General features: G+C 39.5%; 1 protein-coding gene across 8 annotated transcripts; it reads right to left on the bottom strand.

The window, feature by feature from the left end:
• Window positions 1-77: 77 nt before the first annotated feature.
• ctnnd1 (catenin (cadherin-associated protein), delta 1) lies at window positions 78-21,763 on the bottom strand. Of its 8 annotated transcripts, none has more exons than XM_088372998.1 (23): window positions 21,593-21,763; window positions 14,023-14,170; window positions 12,123-12,197; window positions 11,878-12,003; window positions 10,718-11,010; window positions 10,532-10,622; window positions 9,322-9,512; window positions 8,903-9,158; window positions 8,579-8,650; window positions 7,908-8,058; window positions 7,590-7,788; window positions 6,933-7,050; window positions 6,654-6,810; window positions 5,348-5,365; window positions 5,075-5,140; window positions 4,803-4,930; window positions 4,194-4,344; window positions 3,918-4,113; window positions 3,621-3,814; window positions 3,315-3,362; window positions 3,067-3,149; window positions 2,061-2,115; window positions 78-1,781 (listed from the first exon to the last, which is right to left on the bottom strand). In XM_088372998.1, the coding sequence occupies exons 2-23, from the start codon at window positions 14,161-14,163 to the stop codon at window positions 1,726-1,728; spliced, it is 2,865 nt and encodes a 954-aa protein (XP_088229124.1). In that variant the 5' UTR covers window positions 14,164-14,170; window positions 21,593-21,763; the 3' UTR covers window positions 78-1,725. The 8 variants fall into 8 exon arrangements, with proteins under 8 accessions (XP_088229124.1, XP_088229115.1, XP_088229116.1 ...); XM_088372989.1 differs by having other exon boundaries at window positions 2,021-2,115; window positions 21,593-21,762; XM_088372990.1 differs by lacking the exon at window positions 21,593-21,763 and adding an exon at window positions 21,319-21,581 and having other exon boundaries at window positions 2,021-2,115.
• Between the last annotated feature and the right edge of the window lie 893 nt (window positions 21,764-22,656).

Here is a 22,656-nt window from a genome sequence, read left to right as displayed (position 1 = left end):
TGGGAGGTCATTTGTGAGGGCTGCAGAACTATTTCCACGATTTCAAAATAATTATTCACAAAGTGTACCAACCCAGGTTGAAAATTCATTTCTTTTTATTAAAAACAATATTGCTAGTTACATAAGTCATTCATAAATGAGAATGTGCAACTTTAGGAGCAAAGGCAGAAATGCTAAGGTGTAGTTTATAATCAGTTTTCAACGAATGGTAGATGTATAAATTGGATTTTTTAAGCTTCTAATTAAGACAATTTTCAAGCTAACAAAAACTGATTGCATATGCTTCACCCAGAACACCCAAAATAATTAAACCCAAATGAATATTAAAAAAAATATACATAAAGGCATAAAATTAACAAATATTCTCTTGTCTATATATTGTATAAATGTGCTTTTATTTCTCTGGTCTTGCCTTCATAGACATACCAAGCCCATGCAATTTGCTATTCTTTTAAGTCAGTCCAGTCAAGGCAACTTGAAAATTAGGCAGTTGGCATGAAAAATTAAAGCAAAGACAAACAAAACATCACCTCGTGCTTTATTTGATTTTTTTTTCTTTCAATTATCTACATCTTACTTTGCACTAGTGTGTGTTGTCCTCTACAGGATAAGTAAGCACAGAACTTGAGAATGTGGGCAAAAAGGACAACTTTCTTCTCCCATGTGCTGTTCTGTATACTTAAAGGCAGGTAGGCCATGTGTTTGTGGCACAAATATATAGAATACAAGAGTTTTGTTTTTGAACTACATGAAGAAAAATCAACGCCTACTTAAAAAAAACAGATGTATACCTTTAACTTGTGTTACACAAAACCCCAGCATTCCCTACGCTGAGACGGTGAGTGACAAGCCACGTTATGGTTTGACACACCCATCATACCTGTCCTGAGTTATCAAGGCACTCCAGTTGGCCCACACAAGCACTGTTAAAAACAGTATGGTATTACACATTCAGATTATGGACTTGTAGTAAAATAAGAAAATGCCTCTGCTGAATCAAAAATGTAAGGAGTTTGTCGTACATAGCGCAATATATCAGATGTCACAGGTGAAGACTGGTCTTAAGATACCCCGAATTCAAAACCTACACCCCTTAATATTATCAAATACAGAAATGCAGCATGCCCATGCCTCTTAGTGATGGACTTTAAGAGAGAAAAACATTGTACAAAAAGCTTCCTTTAAGTGGTTAATAGGTGAATTCAGTAATGGCAGTTGAGCGGCGGCATTGTCTTTTGGCACATGTACATGTCTTAGAGAACAAAGCAAAAACAGGAACAACCACTACAAAATACAAAGCCATGTATGAGAGTCAATCAATTAACAGTTTTTCTATCATAACAAATCTTTCTGTGGTTGTCACCCATTAAAAAAAAGGGGTGGTGATTACACAAGCCCTCCATTTTTTTTGTTTAAACAAATTCACGGAGATTTTCCCCCAAACGTTATCTTCTTATCCAGTCTGACCTGAAATAGAGCATTAGTGTTTTCCAGGTAAGTCGTAGTGTAGTTAAGCAGAGATGTAAAGTAGAAGAACAATCTTGTTGTCATAGAACCACAGCACTTTTCCAGTTTTTAGAGTTTCATTGGGTTGTCAGCTGCAAAACCAGGACTGTCATTGAGAGGGAAGAGCTGATGCAAAAGCATGAGGAGCAAAGACGAAAGAATGAATAAAAATCGTGGTGGTTTGTCCCATCGGTAGTGTTCTGGTCCCTCTTTGTCAGTTCAGCAAGGGCAGTGTGCGGGTAGATGTCGTTTGGTGATGCACACTATTAGTTTTTCTGAAAGTGGGGGGAAAAAAATGCAAAAATGTAATCCTTTGCCGCAAGCAATCATTACAATGACAGCAGATCTTTTACTAAACATAGACTCATCATGCAGCTGCTGACAACTAGATCACAAAAATTATAGACAACTGAAGAACAGTTATTACAGTACAACGGAAGCTCACTAGTGACACTACAGGAAAACTAAGGCGATGCAAGTGAGTTGAGCGCAGCCTCCTGTGAGATAAACATACCATGCACTGACATGCAGTTAGACAGTGGGTGTAGCCTAACCATCATAAGAATCCATTAGAGGCAAAGCGGCCTGCCTTTCACCATACCTCACTCCCTGGGAGAACAAAAAAGGAGAGGAGGAATGTGTGATAGAGAAAAACCCATCAAGAAAATTGGTGCCAAAAAGGAACAGATGGAACACAAGGAGCAAAAACATTGTCAATGTGTTAGTTGTTGTGGGAAAAAAAAAAACCATAAAAGTTTGAAACAAGTATATTTAAGAAATAAGGGTGCCAAAGATGGAGAGAAAAAGAGGGGTAACAAAATGTTAGTTTTGTTCTTAATTTATAAAGCAGGTGGAACAGCAGCGGCTAGAAATGTGCCAGACAAATATAAAGCACATCTTCCATTGAGACATGAAGAGACATGCTTTCTGTGGGCGTGTGTGAGCACGTGTCGCTTCTTCTCACAGTAACGTTCACCGCTGCTAATAAGGGAACCGACTCGAGTATCGCGCAAATGTGCAAGTTTGAAAGAAACGTTGCAATATTACTGTAATTCTAGGCTGAAAATAGCTACAAAATGGAAATGATTGTGTTTAAATAATTCTAACCCAAGATATTAAATCTCCAAAGAGCCAAATGTGTAATATCCAAAATTCTCTGATACACTGATTAAATCCGGCTAACACTCGTATCAATGTGGCAGGCCATGTTGGCCAGGGGGACGTTCCCATCAAAAGCAATGGTAAGCAGTGACATTGTTTTAGTACCACCGTAAGCACATAGTTCAAAGGAGACAAATCTAACTTTTCATACTGTATCTATGTATCATGGACACTTCTCATGCAGAATTTTCTATAGTATAAAGTGTTTTTATTTTTTTTAATCAAGCCCTCTATGGCATCCTGCCTCAAAAATGTATTCAAAATAACACTCATGTAACACAAATAACTCTTACTATAATGTACTATATGTATAAGTTGGTGTAAAAATTATGAAACTCAACCAAATTGTGACATATTAGGTTCCAATCCTGCGCCAGCGACGTACTGTACTGTGTATACCTGTACTGTATCTTTATCATCAGGTTCAATTGCGTTGTCCAAAGTGTTCCTTCTCCCTCGTTGGTCCAGTGTGGAGTAGGCGTCTAATGGAAGGCGCATATTCAAAGTCGCAGTGTGAGTGTGTTTGTAATGGAAAGATGGAAAAGTAAATCTGCAGATAGGGTCAATCTCTTATACTTGCAAGTATCTAATCAAATCGGTGTGATGTAAATTTGTGACAGGTAAATGGTTTCAGTATCAATACTCGCCTGGTCCCATGTCATTCATTGGAATCATTTCTCGTTCACCTTTGACACCTGAACAAAGATACAATAACGATGAGCATCGTAGGCTCTGACTTTCAGTTCTTCTTGAGGTGGAATTCACAAATATATATAAATGGTTGGATGAATAACGTGATTAGATGCATACGTAACCATATGCATGGGTGTGACAATGATAGTATGGATAGTATGTGAATTCCAGATAGTTTCATTTTACTGCTGACACAAATGAAGACTGAGGGCCAATATGAAGCAGTACATTTGAAAAGTCTAAACGTTTTATTGTCTGACCTTTATCTATGAGGGGCAAAGTGCTGTCCTCATATGCTCCATTGGTCCGTGTGTTGTTGCTTGGAGGGTTTAGGTTCACCATGAAGTCTGTTTTTTTCCATCCATCCTTCTCCAAAGTACGCCGCAGCTCCTTGTAGGCCCATACAGTTTGCAGTACGAGCCCAGCCCCACGCACTTCCCTCTCTGAACGATTACTGGTGATGCCAGGGAGAGACAGCAAAACGGGAGTTAAAACACACAAAGAAACCCAGACGAGATTGAACACCGTGCTTCCTCCAATTCTGTCAAGATCCCTACCCGTCCTTGTTGATGAGAACTAGCCTCTCAATTCCTTGTGAGGCCCTGAGAGTCTTTGCAGCTTCCAAGCTAGAGCCCAGCACCTCATGGAGCGTGCTCAACACAGACACTACTGTTGCTTCTGATAGTGCTCGCACGGGCTGACTCTGACCGCCACCAGGAAGGTTGGCCACTAGGTGAGGCACTGCATGTTTGCCTAATAACATACAAGGAATAAGCAGCAAAAACGTGTAAATAATGTGCCTTGTTTGAGGTCAACGAGAAAGTAAGCCTCACCCAGTAGGTCTCTGTTACGAGCATCTATCGCCAGATTACGGAGCGCTCCCGACATCGCTCGAACTACTCTGTCGTTGCCGTGCGCCAGTAGTTCAGTCATCATGGGCAGACCTTTCTCTTGGCGTAGCAAGGCACGGATGTAACGACCATACTGGACAGATAGACATATTTTCATTTGCAAAACAGGTTGGAAGATGTTAGCATGATAGTCATAATGGGAAGTGTGTGGAATGCACATTAATTTAAAATAGAACTATGTAAAAATTAGAGCTGGGGAATATGGAAAAAAAATTATCGCTATTCAGGCAGGTTATTTCAAAAAGGCTTTTCAAGAGAAAGCAAGATATCAATCTAAAAGAATGCAGTAAGTGCATTTAACAAACAGTAATAAAACCATTAACATTAAACTGCAACTCGGCTTTAAGGGTAAGGCATTACCATTCATTCCAATGGGAAATAGTACCACAATTTGCTTTTGTTTGCAAACCAGGTTACGCAACGCCACTGTATTTCACAAGGTGAAGGCTTGTGTCTTTTAGATCAAACGTGTACCAATTTAGAACAAAGCTCTCCATTAAATGAAATGCAGCTCTTATTAAAAGGAGGTACCGTCCAACGTCCAGCACACAAATTCTGGACAGCTCCTGCTGAGGCCTCCAGCACGGTGGGGTTCTTTGACTCCATCAGCAGAGAGGTATAGATGCGAACCACCTCTGGTTGGAACAAAAGCTCATAGCCTACGGTGCAGAGGAAGAAAACAGGCGAGCACAGCAGGTAAGGAGATAGGAAGCAAAGCTACTCAAATCAGGGGATGAAGAGAGGAGGACACAACTTCTAAATGCAACAACCACAATCAACAATGTTGATTAAACTGGAGTTACCTTTAGCAGGTGTCGTTCTCTTTGGAATGTCTATTGTGTCTGCAGCTGCATCCTCATCTTTCTTTCCTGGAACAGACATTCAAGTTGCAGAATTAGGGACATGACATAAGTTACCTATATTCATTGTTAGTAAATTGGTTAAGTTTTTTCAGAGAGACGATTTGCATGTTAGTACAAGGAGAACACTATAATCTGTTAACTACTACATCTATTACTAGAGTGCCAATTACAACTAGGAGAGAACGCAAAGTCACACCGTGGTCAGGAGCTTACCTTTGGAAAACCACTCATCTGAAGCCCAGCGCCGAAAGGGAGAGAAAAAGTGGAGAGGATCAGGGGGAGTAGAGAAGGACAGATGCACAGAAAGCATTTTGGCAAAAGGAAAAGATCTGTAATTTAGGATACCATGTTAACACCAGCCCCAACACCAATGATTGCGCTCACAGGAATAAGCAGCACAACGAGCAAGGCACGAAAACTTAATGAAAGCAATGAAAGAATACTAAAATTGATGATATACAACAATCTTTTACAATGATGTTGCTTATCAATGTGGAAACATAAAGCTTGATTACACATCCCCAAAAATATAAGGAGTGCACAAGGTGCACCAGCTGACGTGGATGTGCACTTCATTCTAGTGATGTTTGTCTGCAAAAATAATGCCATTTTGTAACAATGTGGCAGAAATAAGCAATATTATTAGCAGTCGGCAGATTGAGTACATATATTCTGGCTAAAAGTATGCAATTCAATTAAGCATTATGTCAGTAAGATACATGATTTTAAAGCAATTACTGCATACAAATATGTTTGTGAACAGTACTGAAAGTCATTGATTGATTCAACACCACCACTACTAATAAGTTAATGCAATATTGCTGTAACATTATTATTTAACAATTTATTTTGAAAATGCAAAAAAAAGAGTGCAGTATAATACAGTAACTTGTGAAAGAGAATTTAAAAAGAGCAAAACAAGAGTTAGAAAGAGTTTAGTTTGTTTTTTTAATCATTAAATGATAGCATAAACACAGAAATAATTGGTTAATAACCCATTAATAAACTAAATAAATAATTGGTTAATAAATAAATTCATATTTTACTGCACTAACTCAAATAAAAGGGTATTATTCCACGTATTGAACACCCCCCAAATACCCCTCACAGGGAGCTCCGTATCACTAGTGGCACTCACTCCACACTGTGGATTACTAGCCTATTGTAAACATTCGTATTCTGTAGTTTTTTTTTCCTTTGATACAGGAATACTATGCCAAATCCCTTGTCGTGTCATTGCAGTAGCTACAATGTTTATGCAAATTCACCAGAAAGCGAAGCCACTTTAGGGAAGAGAAAAAAAAAAAAAAAAAAAAGAAAAATCAATACTCTCAATGAAAGACAAACAGAGCATCTGGAAAGGATGACCTCTCTCTCACACATTCTCAACATTCTTCTGCAAAGTTGTTTGTTTATGTGGGAGTGTGTCGCAATAGGCTGAAACTCAATCGTCAAGAGTGACAATATTAAAGTTGGCCCTATACTGACTGAATGGAATTCATTCCTCTGTGAAGCATACCTTTACTCTTGCGTGAGCTGAAACAACCGCTCTTCTGGCTGGACGGAGCCGGGCCCTGGTTGATAGGCGCAGCTTCTTGGTACCGCTCACAGCCGGGGATTTCACGATGCACGTGATAGGATAGGTTTCTCAGCAGACACACACTGTTCTCTATGAGCTATATGACATAAGAACAGGAAGATGAAAATTAAAACTGAAGCTAAAGATAGCCAAAATAACCTAGATACTCCTTGATGAATGGCAATGTGACAACAAATGAGCAATCTTGCACATATGTACCTTGTTGTCGACATCTTTACAGTCAATCTGGGACTGGACGATGTACATAAGAGAATCCACCAATCCTGTGCATTCCCTCAGCTTCCGTCTTGCTTCACTTCGCTCCGAACTCACATTTCTGTCATCGGGTAGAAATTTGAAAGCGTTGAAGAGCAAAATAAAGAAAATAATGTAAAACTGAATGTGTAAACTGTAATTTTATGGAATTATTTTTGTAACATTTTTATTCGTTTGTCTCTTTCAAGTTATTTCCGTAAACAGTGTGGGGTTTTCCTATTCTAACCACTTTATTAGGTGGCATTTAAGACTTTTTTGTATGAGGAGGGAAAAAAAAAAATCTGGAGATGAACTGAAAAATTAACTTGCAGATGAACACCATATCATGCATTGAGCACAGAGTTCATACGCAGATAACTGTCAGAGACTAAACCTCATTGTTCAGAACTTTACATTGTATTCAATGTCCTGCTGGAACATCTTAAATTCCCCATCCCTGATTTCTCCAAACAGGGCCCCATATTTTAATCTGTTCGTATTCAATAATAAACAACTTATATTTGCGTAGCCAACTTCTCTAAATCCACCCTTTCATCCACTCTAAGTAGCATGAAAAGAGCTTTGCAGTGCCACCTTGATGTTCTTTATTTGTCTTCATACCTCAGGCAGCCCGCTGTATTGGTGAGAGCCGTCTCCCACTCCAGGTGTCTGGGCTTACAGTTTTCCTCCCCTCCACCACCATTGCTCCCACGCTCCCAGCCTGAACGAGGCACCATCACTTCATCCGAAAGGGCGTGTAATGCATGGTCCACAATCTCCATTTTTACAGAGTCGTGGGATGACAGGTTCCAAAGTGTCCCTGAGATATTTTGTATTTCAATACAGATTTTGGATGAAAATCAAAACTCCTCAGGAATATAGAAATAAAAACTCAGTCACATGATGCACATTTGCTTGTGTTGACCGTGTGTAGCTAACCTGTGATTAAGTCAGTAAGGTCCTGGTCATGGGTCTTTCTCAAAAGCCTAATTAAGGCAGGCACACCATCACAGTTCTTGATGGCAATTTTGTTGTCTGGATCTTTACCATACGAAATGTTCTTTAGAGCTCCACAAGCTGCATAGTGCACCTGTGAGAGACATAATTTTCATCACACAGATGATTTAATTAGAAAGTCTTAAAATTTGTAGAGGCACCCATTGCACCCAGCAACTTTACCATAATGTCTTTCAAACCAAGATAAATCAACTCAAAACATCAGTTTATGCTCTCTATATATTATGGACACAGTTTTATTCAAATCTGAAGAAATTCTTGCTTCAAAAGTGGAATTCAAGCAGTGTTGTGACTGGCATTACTCAAACTTGGATCAGAAATAGCAACACCACAGCTTGTACCAAATTTAGCTACGAAAGACCAAAGAATGTTTGGACAGACTATTTGGAGCAAATGCTGACCGACCAGAATTTACCAGGGACATTCAAACACTGTACGCAACTGTTGAAACAAACATCTATTCGTGTTCTTCTTTCATTCAGTATTTGTGTTAGAACTTAGGAGCATAATACATACCAATACACTGTTTCAGTGTTACATCATTAAAACAACCTCAACAGAGAAAAATCATCCCATCGAGAAACTGAACGTACCTCTTTGTTTGGGTTGTCAAGCATTGATACCAATGCCGGGATGCCTTTCAGACGTCGAACATCTGACTTCACCTAAAAGCAAAAGGCTTTAACTAAGTAATGATGAACATGGTAAACGTACATTTCTTGAGAAGAGGTACGCTTGAGAGAGAGAAAACCCTCACATCCTAAACAATTAATTTGTGAAAATGACGAATAAGTGATTGTGAAAACACAAATCCAGCAATTGCCTAAAAATAGCACTTTAACTACTTGATTGAAATTACTGGCTGAACACGGTATAAACAGGCTTGAAACAAGTATGATTGTACATTCTTATCTTACCTTATCATTCTTATAAGTGAGATGCTGCAGGTATGCAGCAGCATTGCTCCTGACTGGATCCAGCCTATAGTTAAGCATGGCAACAACCTCTGGCAACTCTGGTTGACGCCAGCCACCTGGGCCTGGGCCTTTTCTCAGAGTGCTGTCCAATGAAGCCATGCTTCCTCTTTCGCCCTGTGCCATTGGGGCACCTCCTCCCCAATAGTACATGTCCCCGGGTCCACTCATATCACCATCCAGAGTGCCCTCGTAGCTCCTGAGGAGAAAGCACCAGAGCAGAGAGATGAACTGACACGGAAATGTACGCAAAATAAAGAATCACAATACTGCTCACATTCTCTGGCATGAACACACACAGAGAGCACATCAACACTAAATTATTCAGAAACGTAAAGCTCCACATGATATGTACAACTTACCCAGTTCGACGTGGTGGCCCTTGGGGAAAGCCATGGATGTTACGGGGCACGGTGCTGTAGTGCATTGGATGTCCCATACCATAATCAGACTCATCATAGCCCATACTTCGCCGATCATCCTCCAGTCCGTACGACTCTGGAACAAACCTTGGGACTGAAGAAAGCTCCATTGCACTTCCCATTCGTCCAACCTAAAAAGTAGAAACATTTTGAACATGACAGACACTTAACGTTAAATTTGTCTTGTCTCAAAGGTCTTGTAAATGGAATACAGTAAAGAAAATGGGAAAAGTTTGCAATTAAAGAAAAATTATGGACTATAGCAGCAAGCAAATAGCAAAAATTTGTATGTAATTAACAGCTGTTGAAATGCAATAAAGGCAATGCATTTTTCAGAAAAATATTCAACAATCACTGGTTAAACTCCAAAATAAGTTTTGCATGAAAAACGTCTTCACAGCCCTCCATGAAAAAAAGACAAGTGTTATGGGAAAAATACATTTTCAAAAGTTGAATCTGTAGAATCACGAGTACACCTTCATAAATCTCGATTTTACACTGATTTTCGGGAATTTGGGAATTGCGTCAACCCCGAAAGCTCGTTGCATAGATAGTCTTTTTTATTTTTATTTTAGAAAGGCATGTTTTAAGGCAGCCGAAGGGGTTCTTTGTTACATTAATTTACGTCAGGCATGTTATTGGGCAGCCGTTTGTAAAGTAATAAAGAATGAATGACATGCTTCTCCTTATATTGTAGTTCTCATTTCACTTTTAAGACACACTTGAGGAAAGCAACCATTAAGACTAGAAAAATAAAGAAAGGCTACATTAAAATCTTGCGAGCAGTTTAAAATCTGCAAACTCCCCCTTGACACGTACAAGGATTTTGAGTTTCAGTATTCTATTGGTAAAATGTTGTCAATGAAATACCACTTAATCCAATTTGGTTTTTGACTTATGTTTTGATGTATGTACTGTGAAAAGTGTAGAGCCAAATGAGCGATGAAAACATGTTTGTTTTATTAATCTGTTTTATTAAGAGTATCTCTAATTGTTTTCAGGACTGTCCTTAAAAGATGTACTACTTTGCTTGAGACTACACACAAACAACCACGTTAATGTTGCAGAGGAGTAATAATGATCAATGATCTTACAAGCAACGTTTCAATCATGCTACACAAACTCAATGGCGGAAAGCGACTAATTCTACCTGAGGTTGAGCAGCATAGGGATCTATCTGGTTCCTGCTGGGTGCTCTGTAGCTCGGATCCAGAGTTCGATAACCATCTGGATGGACTGGTCTAGAAAAACAGTTGGCAGAGGAATGGATATATAACCGAATTAAGTTAAAATGACAAACTTAAGTAATGACCATAAGAGAGAGTTGGCATGCTACCTATAGCGATCGTCCATGCGAGCACCCCTGCTAAGGCTTGCGTATGCTTCAGATGGGGGTCCGGCACGGTAGTCCTCGTAGCCACCTGGAGGTCCATATTGGTAGTTGCGAGGCACAGTTTGGGTGGGGTATTCCATGGGTGCACCGACTCCAGGTGCCTGCCTGTAGCCCCGGTCCATGGGTGGGATGTAAGCTCCCATACCAGTCATCGAACCACCACCATCCAAGGAAAGCGTGTCGGATACCGAGGGGATGACTGTACGAGTTGGAATGGGCTTTACTACTTTTTTTACCTAGAGTAAAAGAAGCAGGGTGGGATACAAGACATCAGGTTATGATATAAAAATAAAGATTATTGTATAAGTAGATGCAAAAAACTTGTGAGGCTCCAGTTTGTATCTCGAAAAGTTCGTAAGTATAGACGTTGGCAAGTAGAAGTACCACTGTACTCAAAATATTTAAAATATTTTAAAATCATTGAAAACTAGTATCCTAATAATAATGTGCAAAAGGACTTGGCTCAAGCACAAAGCCTGTAAATGCCCACCCTCTTCCCAGCAATCTACAAATCTTAATATTTTCAGTACAAAAATAAAAATACTATGATGTATTTAACTCTTCTTAAAAACAATCTGTTGTAGGGCTTTGTTATTTTCATTTATTGTCACTGCGATTTTTTTGTATGTATCCCATTACTATTTGTACAGATGGTCTGAACTCGCAAGTCGGAACATGGCTTTTACCTAAATTAATGCATTAGTCAATAGTCTTCACAGGATGAAGATTTTGCAGCCGATTACCAATCAGCGAGTTTTAAAATAGACAATAACAAATTCGGTCAGAAGATGGAGCAATCTATCCAATCTATTTAAATAACTTATTTATTGTACAGTTGACCCCGTAGGGGATTGTGATTGGGCTGAACCACAACGAGACAAATTTCTCGTATGATGAACCATAACGAGACCTACATACTGAAACCACAGAAATCAATGACAGAAGAAAATTATGTTACATAAACTATGACACATTTTGAGAAGCTTTGAAACAATTCAATACAAAATCCAGCGACTGATTTGGATTAAAGAAAGTGAATTATAAATGTGAAAGCAACCTACTTATACTACACCACAGGGCACAAACATCCATCTACATTTTACCGTGATTTCTGTGCGTCTTGTGGTGCCATCATCATTGGTCTCCACAGATAACATTGGGTTGGACTCCTGGTGGTCTTGCTCCACTGTGTACGTCTCCTGCACCATCTGACCAGGCTCCATCCTGAACTGCACAAAGACATTCCAGAGTATAAAAGAAAGTATAATGACATTATTGTTTTATATTCATCTTTAAAAAGTATTAAAGAAAAAAAAAAGGCTCCCTGTTGAATTAGAATGTTTCTTACGTGATGTGTCCCGTTGACGTAACCTTCGTTAAGTGTTAGCCTCTCTACGTCTGCATCACAAGGAAGGCGGCCGTTCTATGAGATGGAGGATATATACTTAAAGCTTAATCAAAGCATTTTTAAGAAATATTCTCAGTAACAGTAAAGCTCTACAAATGTAGCAAGGTCCTTCTTTGGCCTCAAAGATGAATAATTTTGATAATTCAATTAATGCTTCTTTCAATATCAGATTAGTGTCAAATAATCAATAATGATAGCTAACAGTGCATTGTTATTATAAGTCATTAATAACCACACCCTTAAACTCTCCATCCATCCATTTTAGAAAATGCTTATCCTCACTATGGTCACAGGCATGCTGGAGCCTATCCCAGCAATCTACAAGCAATATCACAGGGCACACAGACGAACAACCAATTTCACTTACATTGACAACTATGGACATTTAGGAGTGTTCAATCACATTGGTAAATGAGTTTTAATGGTATGATGGAAACAGATAGCGTGCAATGAGTGAAAGAACAAAAGGGAATTCAAACATTCAACAATCTTGGCATCAATTTTGGTTGAACAGTATGATGTGCAGTAAATTCTAGTCCAAAAGGTTGCCCCAGAGCTGTAACTTAAACTGTCTTAACTATGAGACTCTGTAAGACCACAGACAAGGCCAGATTTGTGTCACATTCGGAGATGAGCTGTTGCTCTCTGGTGATACAAATAAATGTAAAAATAATGAAAACGGCGCTGTTCCATTTTCGATAATAGCCATAACATTGAAAACACAAAATTTGAAGAAAATCATTTTAAAAATGACAAAAGACCGATCAGAGGCTTTGTTACTTGTTGTACAACCGTAGAAAGTGTTGGGCAATGAGCATGTCGGAACATGACAGTAACGCGGGTGACAGAGAAATGCCGAAACCTCTGGGGTATGCAAACAAACAGAGATAAGAACCAACAACAGGTTACAATTATCTTGCCCTCCTCACACACCAATTGTACATCTAATCCAACTCATCAGGCTTCCATGGAACGCTTGTATTTGAGTGAGACTAATGACATAGAAGAGGGCCGTTAGCAGCCAACCGATAGGAGATAAAAAAATCGTGATTCAGAGCCATGTGTGCTTCTTCAAGTATGTTTGTATTTATCTACTTTTATAGCAGCATCTGTCAGTAAAGAGAAAGAAGAGCGTATGAAGTAAATCTCAATTAAAATCTTCTTTAGTTCAAGTACAACTGCCAAGTTCATCTATGAGTATGCTTTTATCAGCTTAGCTGTAAAGCACCAACTCTGGAGAAACGTCAACCATAATCGGCACATTCTTCCTCAGTCCTTTACCAAATGAGGAAAATCACAAAAATGTTACCAAAATAAATCAATAAACTGAATACAGCTAAGCATACACGGCTTGATTCTTAAATCAAGCTGTAAATACAGAAAAGAACAGGAATCTTAGAGAAACAACCATTTTCAACGTGTTTGGTTGCATCGGTCTGTTGGGCTGAATTGAAAGGATGGGAAGACATGAAACATGGATGGTTGCTGAGGAATGAAAAGGGGATGGGAAACATGTGTGATCAAAAGCTATAAAGTGAACCTGAGGGTCAAAAGTAAACACTGAGATCATTTTGCTGCAAAGTGCTTCACTTTAAATATTCAATGTTCTCAATGGTAGACGACTTTACTGCTAAAAAAATTTGCTGCTAAATGACATTAAAGATCTAATGAGAATCAAACCATCTAAATCAAGAGGCACTATTTTTTTCCCGCCTATCTTCTGCTGCCATCGTGTCCACACATACTGATTGAAGCTGACCATGAGCATGACAATGGAGGCACTTGACAATGGAGGTGCTTGAGGGTAGATGGTGGAAGAAGCACAGAATTATAATGTTACCTGCATGTTGGGGAGTGGGCGGGGCAAAGTGCCGGCGCACGACCTCCGCTCCTCCTCCAGAGCTCGGCTCAGCATCTCAAACTGCCTCTCCTGCTCCCGCACGGAAGCCAGCAGGGAGGCCGTACTTGCACACTGCTCCATTCACACGCTAAGAGCAAAGCAGAGGAAAGGGAAGGACAGGGTCAACACCAAAGAGAGAGAAGTGATTTAACCAACACCAGGAACCAAAGAACCAACAGAGCAGAACTGAATCACTCAGATATAGGGGAGGTGGTCACAGGTAGCTACCATGCGCACCTATAGGAGTGCTGATAAAATTCTTTTTCTAGAGGTACAGGTTAATTAACACAGTGAGGAGGTAAGGAAGGAATTAAAATAGCGGTTAATTGCATGAAAAATAAAATGAGCGTTTAAAAAACAAAAAAAAAAAGGAATGTCCAACCAGAGCTTCAGTCAATCACAATAATTATGACCAAGTTGGGTGCCTATATGTCACCCAGAAGTAGTGGAGAAAGGTTTGCCAGCGTGCACTTCTGCTCAACGGGTTAAAAATACAATAATCCCTCGCAGTAATATCACGGTTTACCTTTCACAGCCTCACAAAATTTTTTTCACAGTGCATTGTGTTATGGCTTCAGAAGAAAAAGACATTACAGAGCGGAGTGAGGCCACAAAGTTATTATTTTACTGTAGTTATTTGTAAGAAAGTGTTTACTTCTCTGTAAAACAAACAGTTGGGCCTGACAAGTTTTGTTCTTTGGTTTCAATCTTATACATGTATAATAATGGTAAAAAAAAAAAAAAAGGTTTCTACTTCACAGATTTCGCCTGTCATGGGTTCTTTCTTTAACGTAACCCCAGCGAAAAACGAGGGATTGTGTGAAGAGAGAAAGCATAGAATCATTTTGGGTGGTAGCCATGCTGGGCCACTATGATGCGGGGGCCCTGCCAGAACTGGCACTGGCCATGTGTATAATCATCATATAACATAAGTTTCAATGATTATTTGTTATTGTACTATTTAAGCTTTAAAGTAAATATTAATTCTGTGTCGTTAGACATTTAAACAGCAAAAAAAAAAATCCCAAAACATACTCATGGAATATTTATCATTTAACATTTTCTGAATTTAGTTTGTTCAATCCACTCCTGATGAAAAGATTCAACCTGAAAATGGGTGCAATACAGTAATTTGCAAATTTGGGTAAATTAATCTTGATTTTTTTTTTTTTAAAGCAAACGTGAGCTGATTTCATCATCATTGTGAATTTTGTACTGGCTTGACAGTCACGTACTGGCCCCGGCCACTGTTAATATAGAACCCTGAGAATGTTTTCAGCTGCTAACTGGTTTGCACTTGTTCATTCCAAGGCTGCAGTAAAAGTGCAAAGAAGTAAAAGGGCAAGCACAAAAGGTCCTCAGTTAATAGCAGACGACATACTCAACCCTAAAGCCCAATTTAAAAAGCCTTAAAATTATTTAGAGTGCATTAATATTGAGCACAAGATACAGGACACACGTGGCAGAACATGATCTATGGGTGACAGACTTATTCATGTGTTCATTAATATTTGATTGGCAATTTGGTGTTCTGTCTCAATTCAGCAGACACACAGGTACCTATGGGGGAGGTGTCATTTCTTCACATACAGAATTCAGCCGTGGTGTGAAGTCAAACAATTTTAACGGAATCCGTCCGTCCGTCCATCCGTCCGTCCGTCCGTCCGTCCATCCATCCATCCATCCATCCATCCATCCATCCATCCATCCATCCATCCATCCATCCATCCATCCATCCATCCATCCATCCATCCATCCATCCATCCTCAATAATGAGTTGGAGCCCATCACAGCTGACTTTTGGGCAAGAGGTCGGGCACACCCTGGAATAATCGCCATTTAATCACAAGGCGCGTACTATAGACTCTAGATCAGGGGTGGGCAACGTTTAATACTAAAAAAAGACCGTCTCCCACAGGGGGGGGGGGAGGGGTACACTGGGTGCCACAAAAACTTTGACATCTAAATTGAGGATGACACAAACCGTATATAAATACAATTAAAAAACAATAGGTTAATTTACTGGTAAGTCCTTAAGGGTAAACTTACAGTTCTCTGGATATACATTTTTGGCCATATCATACACCCACGTATTTATTTATTTATTTATTTATTTATTTACTTACTTACTTACTTACTTACTTACTGCCAGCCTGTTTTAAACAGCACAATACCCATTTTGTGTTAAGTGCCTGGGCAGAATGCATAGTAAACATTTGTATGTTTTGTGGTGCATGGTCTATATTTGACTTTTTTTTTTTTTTTTTAAATTATTCATAATGTATTACTTTAAGAGCTTTGTAATGTACAAACATCAATCTAATGTTTGGACACTTTTCTGTACTGTCAATTTACTTTCTAAACAATAAGCCGCTACTTACTTCCTCATTCTTTGAACCCGACAGTCTATTCATGACTTTTTTTTTTTTTTACTCGTGAGATTCAAACCACCATTAGATTTTCCCATAGTCTTGTCACATTTGAACAATAAAATTACCAACCATGTCACAGTGGACCAATGAAAACACCTGAACCTGTCCTCATACTAGATACACTCCATGCCGTGTACAGGAAGTGATAAGATTTATTGGACGTTACTGTATAACTCGCTGCCTTCAGCATTGTTTCTCCTTGTGTTTCAGGAAAATGTAAGCGGGAAAAAAAATAAAATAAAAAACATCCGCGTGACCTCTGTTTGCAAATATCCCATGCTATAACATGTGGCTATTAATACGAAGCAGCCAATGAATGTAAAAAAAGTAATTGTAAAATTAAGCTTTTGTAGCCTTTAAATTAGGTGTGTTTTGTATTCCTGAAATTACAGAAATGTCCTCTTTGAACAAGAGGATGGAGGTATTTAATTTTTTCAAGTTAGATTCATAAAAAAAATGAAACGATCAATTATTTAAATCAAATCTTTAGTTGCAGACGTACATACTTTGTTGATTTATTTTTTTGAGTTTGAAATAAAAGGGCTACTTATCTTTGATATTTATTTGAGTCATGAATAAGATTTGTATTATGTGTGGGAGTTGAAACGCTGCTCTGACATTGTGATTAGCAATCACTGTGCAGTCAACACAACAGTAGGCAAGAATGAACTTTGTGTACTCGGAAATAAGAGTCAAGTATTTCAGAAAACAAACAGGCCAAACCCCACCTCTGAATAAGTTTGGATATTAATGAGTGTGTGTTTTAAGGCTAACATCAAACCACAAAAACACACATATACACACACCCTATTGTCATACATTCCACAGTAAGATTTAGCAGGTCATATCCTGTCTCAGCTGTTGGAATCTGACCTAATGTGTCACTCTTTTCACCCCATGACCACCTTAACTCCTATTTTATATTTTTATGAAAGAGCAATCATTTCGTCACATCAAAGGAGAACAATGATTCTCAGTAAATAAGGCAATTTAAATGAAGGCATTTGAAGGGATGCGCCAGTGCCATTTTATGACGGAAAGCAACAAAGAAGCTATTATGAAACTTGACTGCAACTTTTTACACTGGTGACAGAGCCAAACCATTCAAGTCTTAACATGACATATCAGATATGTCGTCATACTATTCTGGCCGTTATTTTGCCACAATGTTAAAAAGGAAAAATAAGTTAATTCTTGTTAAGAGCACAAAGATTGCCTCATATGCTTGAGTGCTACATAGAGCTACAAGTCTTACGCACGTCTCACCACTAACATTCTTGTGGTCGGGAGTTTCTTAGAAGAGTTTTAAATGGCTTTAGCTACTTAAAGAAGCATTATTGGACATTATTTATTTTGCCATTAGCAGCAAGGCTAATGGCATAGTTTGGCAGGTACGCCGCAAACCCAGTTGCTGGCCGTTAACCATATATCGTCCAGGATAATGGAAGCACTGCAGATGTCCATTGCCTACTGAAAACTTGGCACTGAAAGAACAAGTTTAACGTCCAACTGATTGTTGCACAGTCTTGATTTTTATATACAAACTTGCTATTCGAGAATACACTGGAACATTGACACCACGCACACCTGCACGGACAACAGAGGTCAAGCGATGATGAAACGCTGTCGTGGCTTGGCCATGCATACTGCTGACACAGCCACATTTGAATTGTCATACAGAGATTCGGCGTCTGTGCATTTCATGTGTTGTTGCTGGCACACATCCATCCACGACTGCCTTTGCCAACCCTGCTTCAACCTATGATCTCCTCTCTCCCTCGCCCTGTGATCGGTGGTGGCACAGTGCACACATGCAAACATACACTATCGACCTTCATTTAACACAGACAGACATTGGGGAACTCATCAAGGTCAGATGACAGACCAACAACGTTACAGAAACTACTACTATAACCAATGCATAAGATAAACCTATTCAAAAAAAACACGAGAATATAATATGCTCACACAATTACAATGAATACATGTTTAAAGGGAATCTCAAGTAAAAAAATAAAATAAAAATATTTTTTTGTCTTTACAATATTCTCTATGCACCACCTACTTTTCAAAGCACGTCATTCTGATCACAAATGCCTTTGTCGAACAACAAATAAAATACATTCATTTTTATCCATCACAGCCCATTTTGCCACTTGCGGTCGAACAAAAGTGACATCACAGCTGCTCACCTGCTTTGCGGGATAGCACAAGTGATCGCACAGACTGAAGCTGTGAGGTCCTCAACAAGTGCGCTTGTAGATCAGTCTAATTGATGGAACACCTTAAATTAAGGTAACAAAGACCCATAAAGATGACAATATTGTTTTGATTCCCAGATGCCAAGAACTATCAAGAATTTAAATACCTGTGTTGCCACACAGAGATTCCTAAATACGAGCAAGGGATGTGAATGCTATCTATTGTAGGGCTGCTTGATTATAGCTAAACTCATAATCATTATTTTGTTCAATATTTAAATTACAATTTTGTTTTTGAAATTGGAACAGCATTTATTGAACACGTTTGGAACAGTATTTACTGAACATGCTTTAAAAAAAAAAAAAACACTTAAATATGGCCTGGATCTCCACTTTCGACACACGCAGGGGCGTAGCGGGTGAGTTGAGCATAGAACGGAAACGCCAAATCATTTTTCCTCGATTATATGAATTTTAAGATCGTCTGGAGCCAAAATTGTAATCATCATTGAAATTTTATTAATTGAGCAGCCCTAATCTATTGGATACTACTAAACAATTTGTTCATCATCCCCCTGTGATTCAGATCTCCCTCCGGCCACTCATCATGCCATCCATCTAGGCAAAGTAAAATTAAAATATTTATTGACAAAATCCTGCACATGTACATATCTATATTCCACAAACACAATATAATTCAGAATTCCATATTTAGACTAGTGAAGCTGCAAAGAGCATAAGGTAGTGAATTGTGAAGAGACGTTTTCATCAAATGATGCAAACCCCAAACAGGCTAAATGAGAAAATTACAACATTCATCTCAAGGTTTGTCTGTCTGGGCTGGTGACCACATTGCACATCAGTTGTCGACATCACATTACAGAGGAAGAGTGAGTGACCCCTTTGTTCTTGATGTGTGATTTAATTGCTTTGTGATAAAATGGTGATCGGGCCTACTGCGATTCATTTCGCTTATCAATGCACTCATTTATCCTTGACAGTGACCCACTGCAAAACAATCGCACCAAAAAAACTAGCCACAAGGACGAGTCAAAGCTGGGCCAGAGAATCAGTCCTCAGTGTAGTTTAACAGTACAAAGAACAAAACTGGCAGTGAAAGCCAACACTGGGGATAGATACACTTGCCAGCAGTTTATAACAAAAAAGTTGGTTAAAAAATCTCAACTTTCAAGTGAGCTTTGCCATCTCACAGATTTCAAAATGAGCCCACTTTGTCCACGGTGGCTCATCACGTTTACCTCCCGCTTCAACAAGAAGATGACGTGATCGCTATTCAAATAAAAACACACATTGCGACCGTTGGGAGGAAGACAGGAAGGCAGATAACCTGGGACAGCAAATAGACGGGCGGAGGAGGAGCAAGCGACACACCCATGGTTTGCTATGAAAGGCCGTCATTACTGAGACTCCCAAATGATAGCCCTGCCTAAAACAAGGCCAAGCAGCAGACTTCAGTCCTCGAAGACTACATAGATGAGAATGAATTCTTGAGAGTTTGCAACCTTGTTATACAAAAGAAACCATGTGGACGTACCTGAACAAAGGGCTTGTTCATACCTGCCCCACTCTCCGACAGCTCTGTCCCAGCAGGTAAAATCAGTTATACCTGTAGGCCATCGTAGAACGAATGAGGCGTGTTCATACCACACTGAGCAGAGCAAAACTAACCAATCAGCTGGATTCCTGTACTTGTACTTTACTGTATATTCTGCAATGATTTGAAGCACGCCTGGATTACTCCACTATCGATGCACTAAATGCCATGTTGGACCACATCCAGCATCCCCATCTGATCCCAGTGTAAGTTGAGAAGGTGCAAAACTCTACAAAAGGACACTGAATAAATGAAACGAAGCACGTCTGTTGTCTTGCCACACCCTACGCTTCCAAACCAACACAACAGGTTTTCTTGCGTTTATCACAACCACTCCCATTCTACCTGGCACACACCTTCAACTATAACATTTGAAACTTCCAAGTCATACCGCAAATCGTGAAAGTGCGCCGTGCCTATGTCCGCCAAAACAGCGATTAGTCTTCGTGAACCAGTAGTTCCTATGACATTTGTCTGGACTAATAAGGCAACCGAAACTGGACTTTGACCGCTAACTTTGCCGAAGCTGACGCTCACTTCCGTGTCTTTTTGATAATTCTATCATCCGCAATCCTTGCATTTTATCTATTCAAATTGACAAGACTGGTAAAAGTTGCCGTGTGTCAATCAATCGATGTGTCAAATTATACGAACGATTATACGCTGAATTGACACAAATCACATTGGTCACAAAGTAGCTACTTCAGAAAACTAATTTATAGTAACCTTGCTAAAAAAAAAAAAAAGCTTCTGCACAACTAGTGCTTATTCACTGTTTTGGGAGAGAGAAAAAAACATGACTGGCGTGTCAAACTAAAACATAACTGATCGAAGCTAACCTAACTTCGCTTTAGCTGCTGTGGCTAGCATGCTAATGTTACGTTTCAAGGAAAACAACGTCACGAGATTAATAGACGGTTTTCTTTCCCGCGCGTACACATTCCAAGCAGTCCTAATGGGCACGTATCACAAAAAGAAGCAACGTTACCGTTTGCAGGGATTGTTAGGCTTGTTTTTCGAAGTCCATAAGTGTTGGCGATGTGGTTTCAGGCCTAGCCCAGCCGACTGCACTCAACGCACAGTCCAAAATCTAAACCCGCAGTCTCGGGTAACAAGTGAGCTCCGGCGGTGCGCAGCGAAAACGCAAAAAAAAGAAATAAAAGGGGCTTGCGGGTGCCGTCGAGCAATGGCGTTGAAAACACAGCAAAAAACGTGAGCAACACTGGGCGAGCGTTCAAAATCAGAACAGAGAAAACACCCACCTATACAATTTCCTCTGTGCCAGGCTTGTCGTTCACTTGACTGGGCTGAAGGCTGAGGGCTCTTCCTCCTCAGCTTGGAAGAGCAGGAGGCGGGCGGGAGTGGGCTAAACCAAGAGGAAGGCAACACGGATTTGCGGAAGCATTAAAAAAAGAAATATATATATCCATTCAAGGGGCTGCTCTCGGCCACGGCACACACCCAACACCGATCGCCTGCTTAAGCTTACCTTCAGGCTAATATGGGAATACTTTCCTTTCATCCACAATGTTCCTTTGAACCCTTTATCTCTGTTGTTCTTCCATCTCAAAGACATCACACACACACTTTAGACAAATCAAGTCGAGTAAGTTTTTACATGTTTGGCTTCACCATCGCTACAGTATAATTCTACATCAATAGTTCACTATATTGCACGCGCTATATTATATGACTTTTGTTTCGGAATTAATGTACGGCTCACTACAGTGTAATATAACGCTAAAAGTGTTCCAATACTGTCCTCGTGTGGCACTGCTCAAAAAGTGGCTGTGTAAAACAAAAAAGAATTCTAAATAGGATAAGCGGTTCTGACAACCGATGGATGGGTAAATAAATACTAAATAAATACGCATATTTTAATTAATGTGTTCTACAGTATTTATTTTATATTTTCAAATGCATACAATAAAATGAAGTTGAGAGGAGCCAGATGAGGTGGCTCAGGGATATATGATTAAGATGCCTTCTGGGCGCTTCCTTGGTGAGGTGTGAATGGATGGACGGACGGGTGGACGAGCTCCGAAAATTGACGGATCGTTGGATGGGCCGCTTATCTTCACGACGCTTGCAGGCGTGCTGAAGCATTTTCCAGCAGTCTTTGGGCAGTAGAGGGACATCTCCACCAGTCACTGGGATTTACTCAATTCGAACAGGACATGAGGAGACAGGCGATATGAGGATTGTAATTGAAAGGATAGGAATGTTATATGGTCAGTGCAGTGTACATGCATACACGAATTCAATGCAAACATTTTGTGTGATGCGTTCATATTTGCAACTGTTGTTCTCTGTTTGGCCACAAGAT

This window comes from Syngnathus floridae, chromosome 4 (assembly GCF_059516105.1).
Source record: "Syngnathus floridae isolate MCC-2025c chromosome 4, RoL_Sflo_1.0, whole genome shotgun sequence".
In the NCBI taxonomy this organism is placed as follows: Eukaryota; Metazoa; Chordata; class Actinopteri; order Syngnathiformes; family Syngnathidae; genus Syngnathus; species Syngnathus floridae.
Note: the sequence above shows the minus strand (reverse complement) of the source record. Positions and strands in the feature narration are given on the sequence as shown.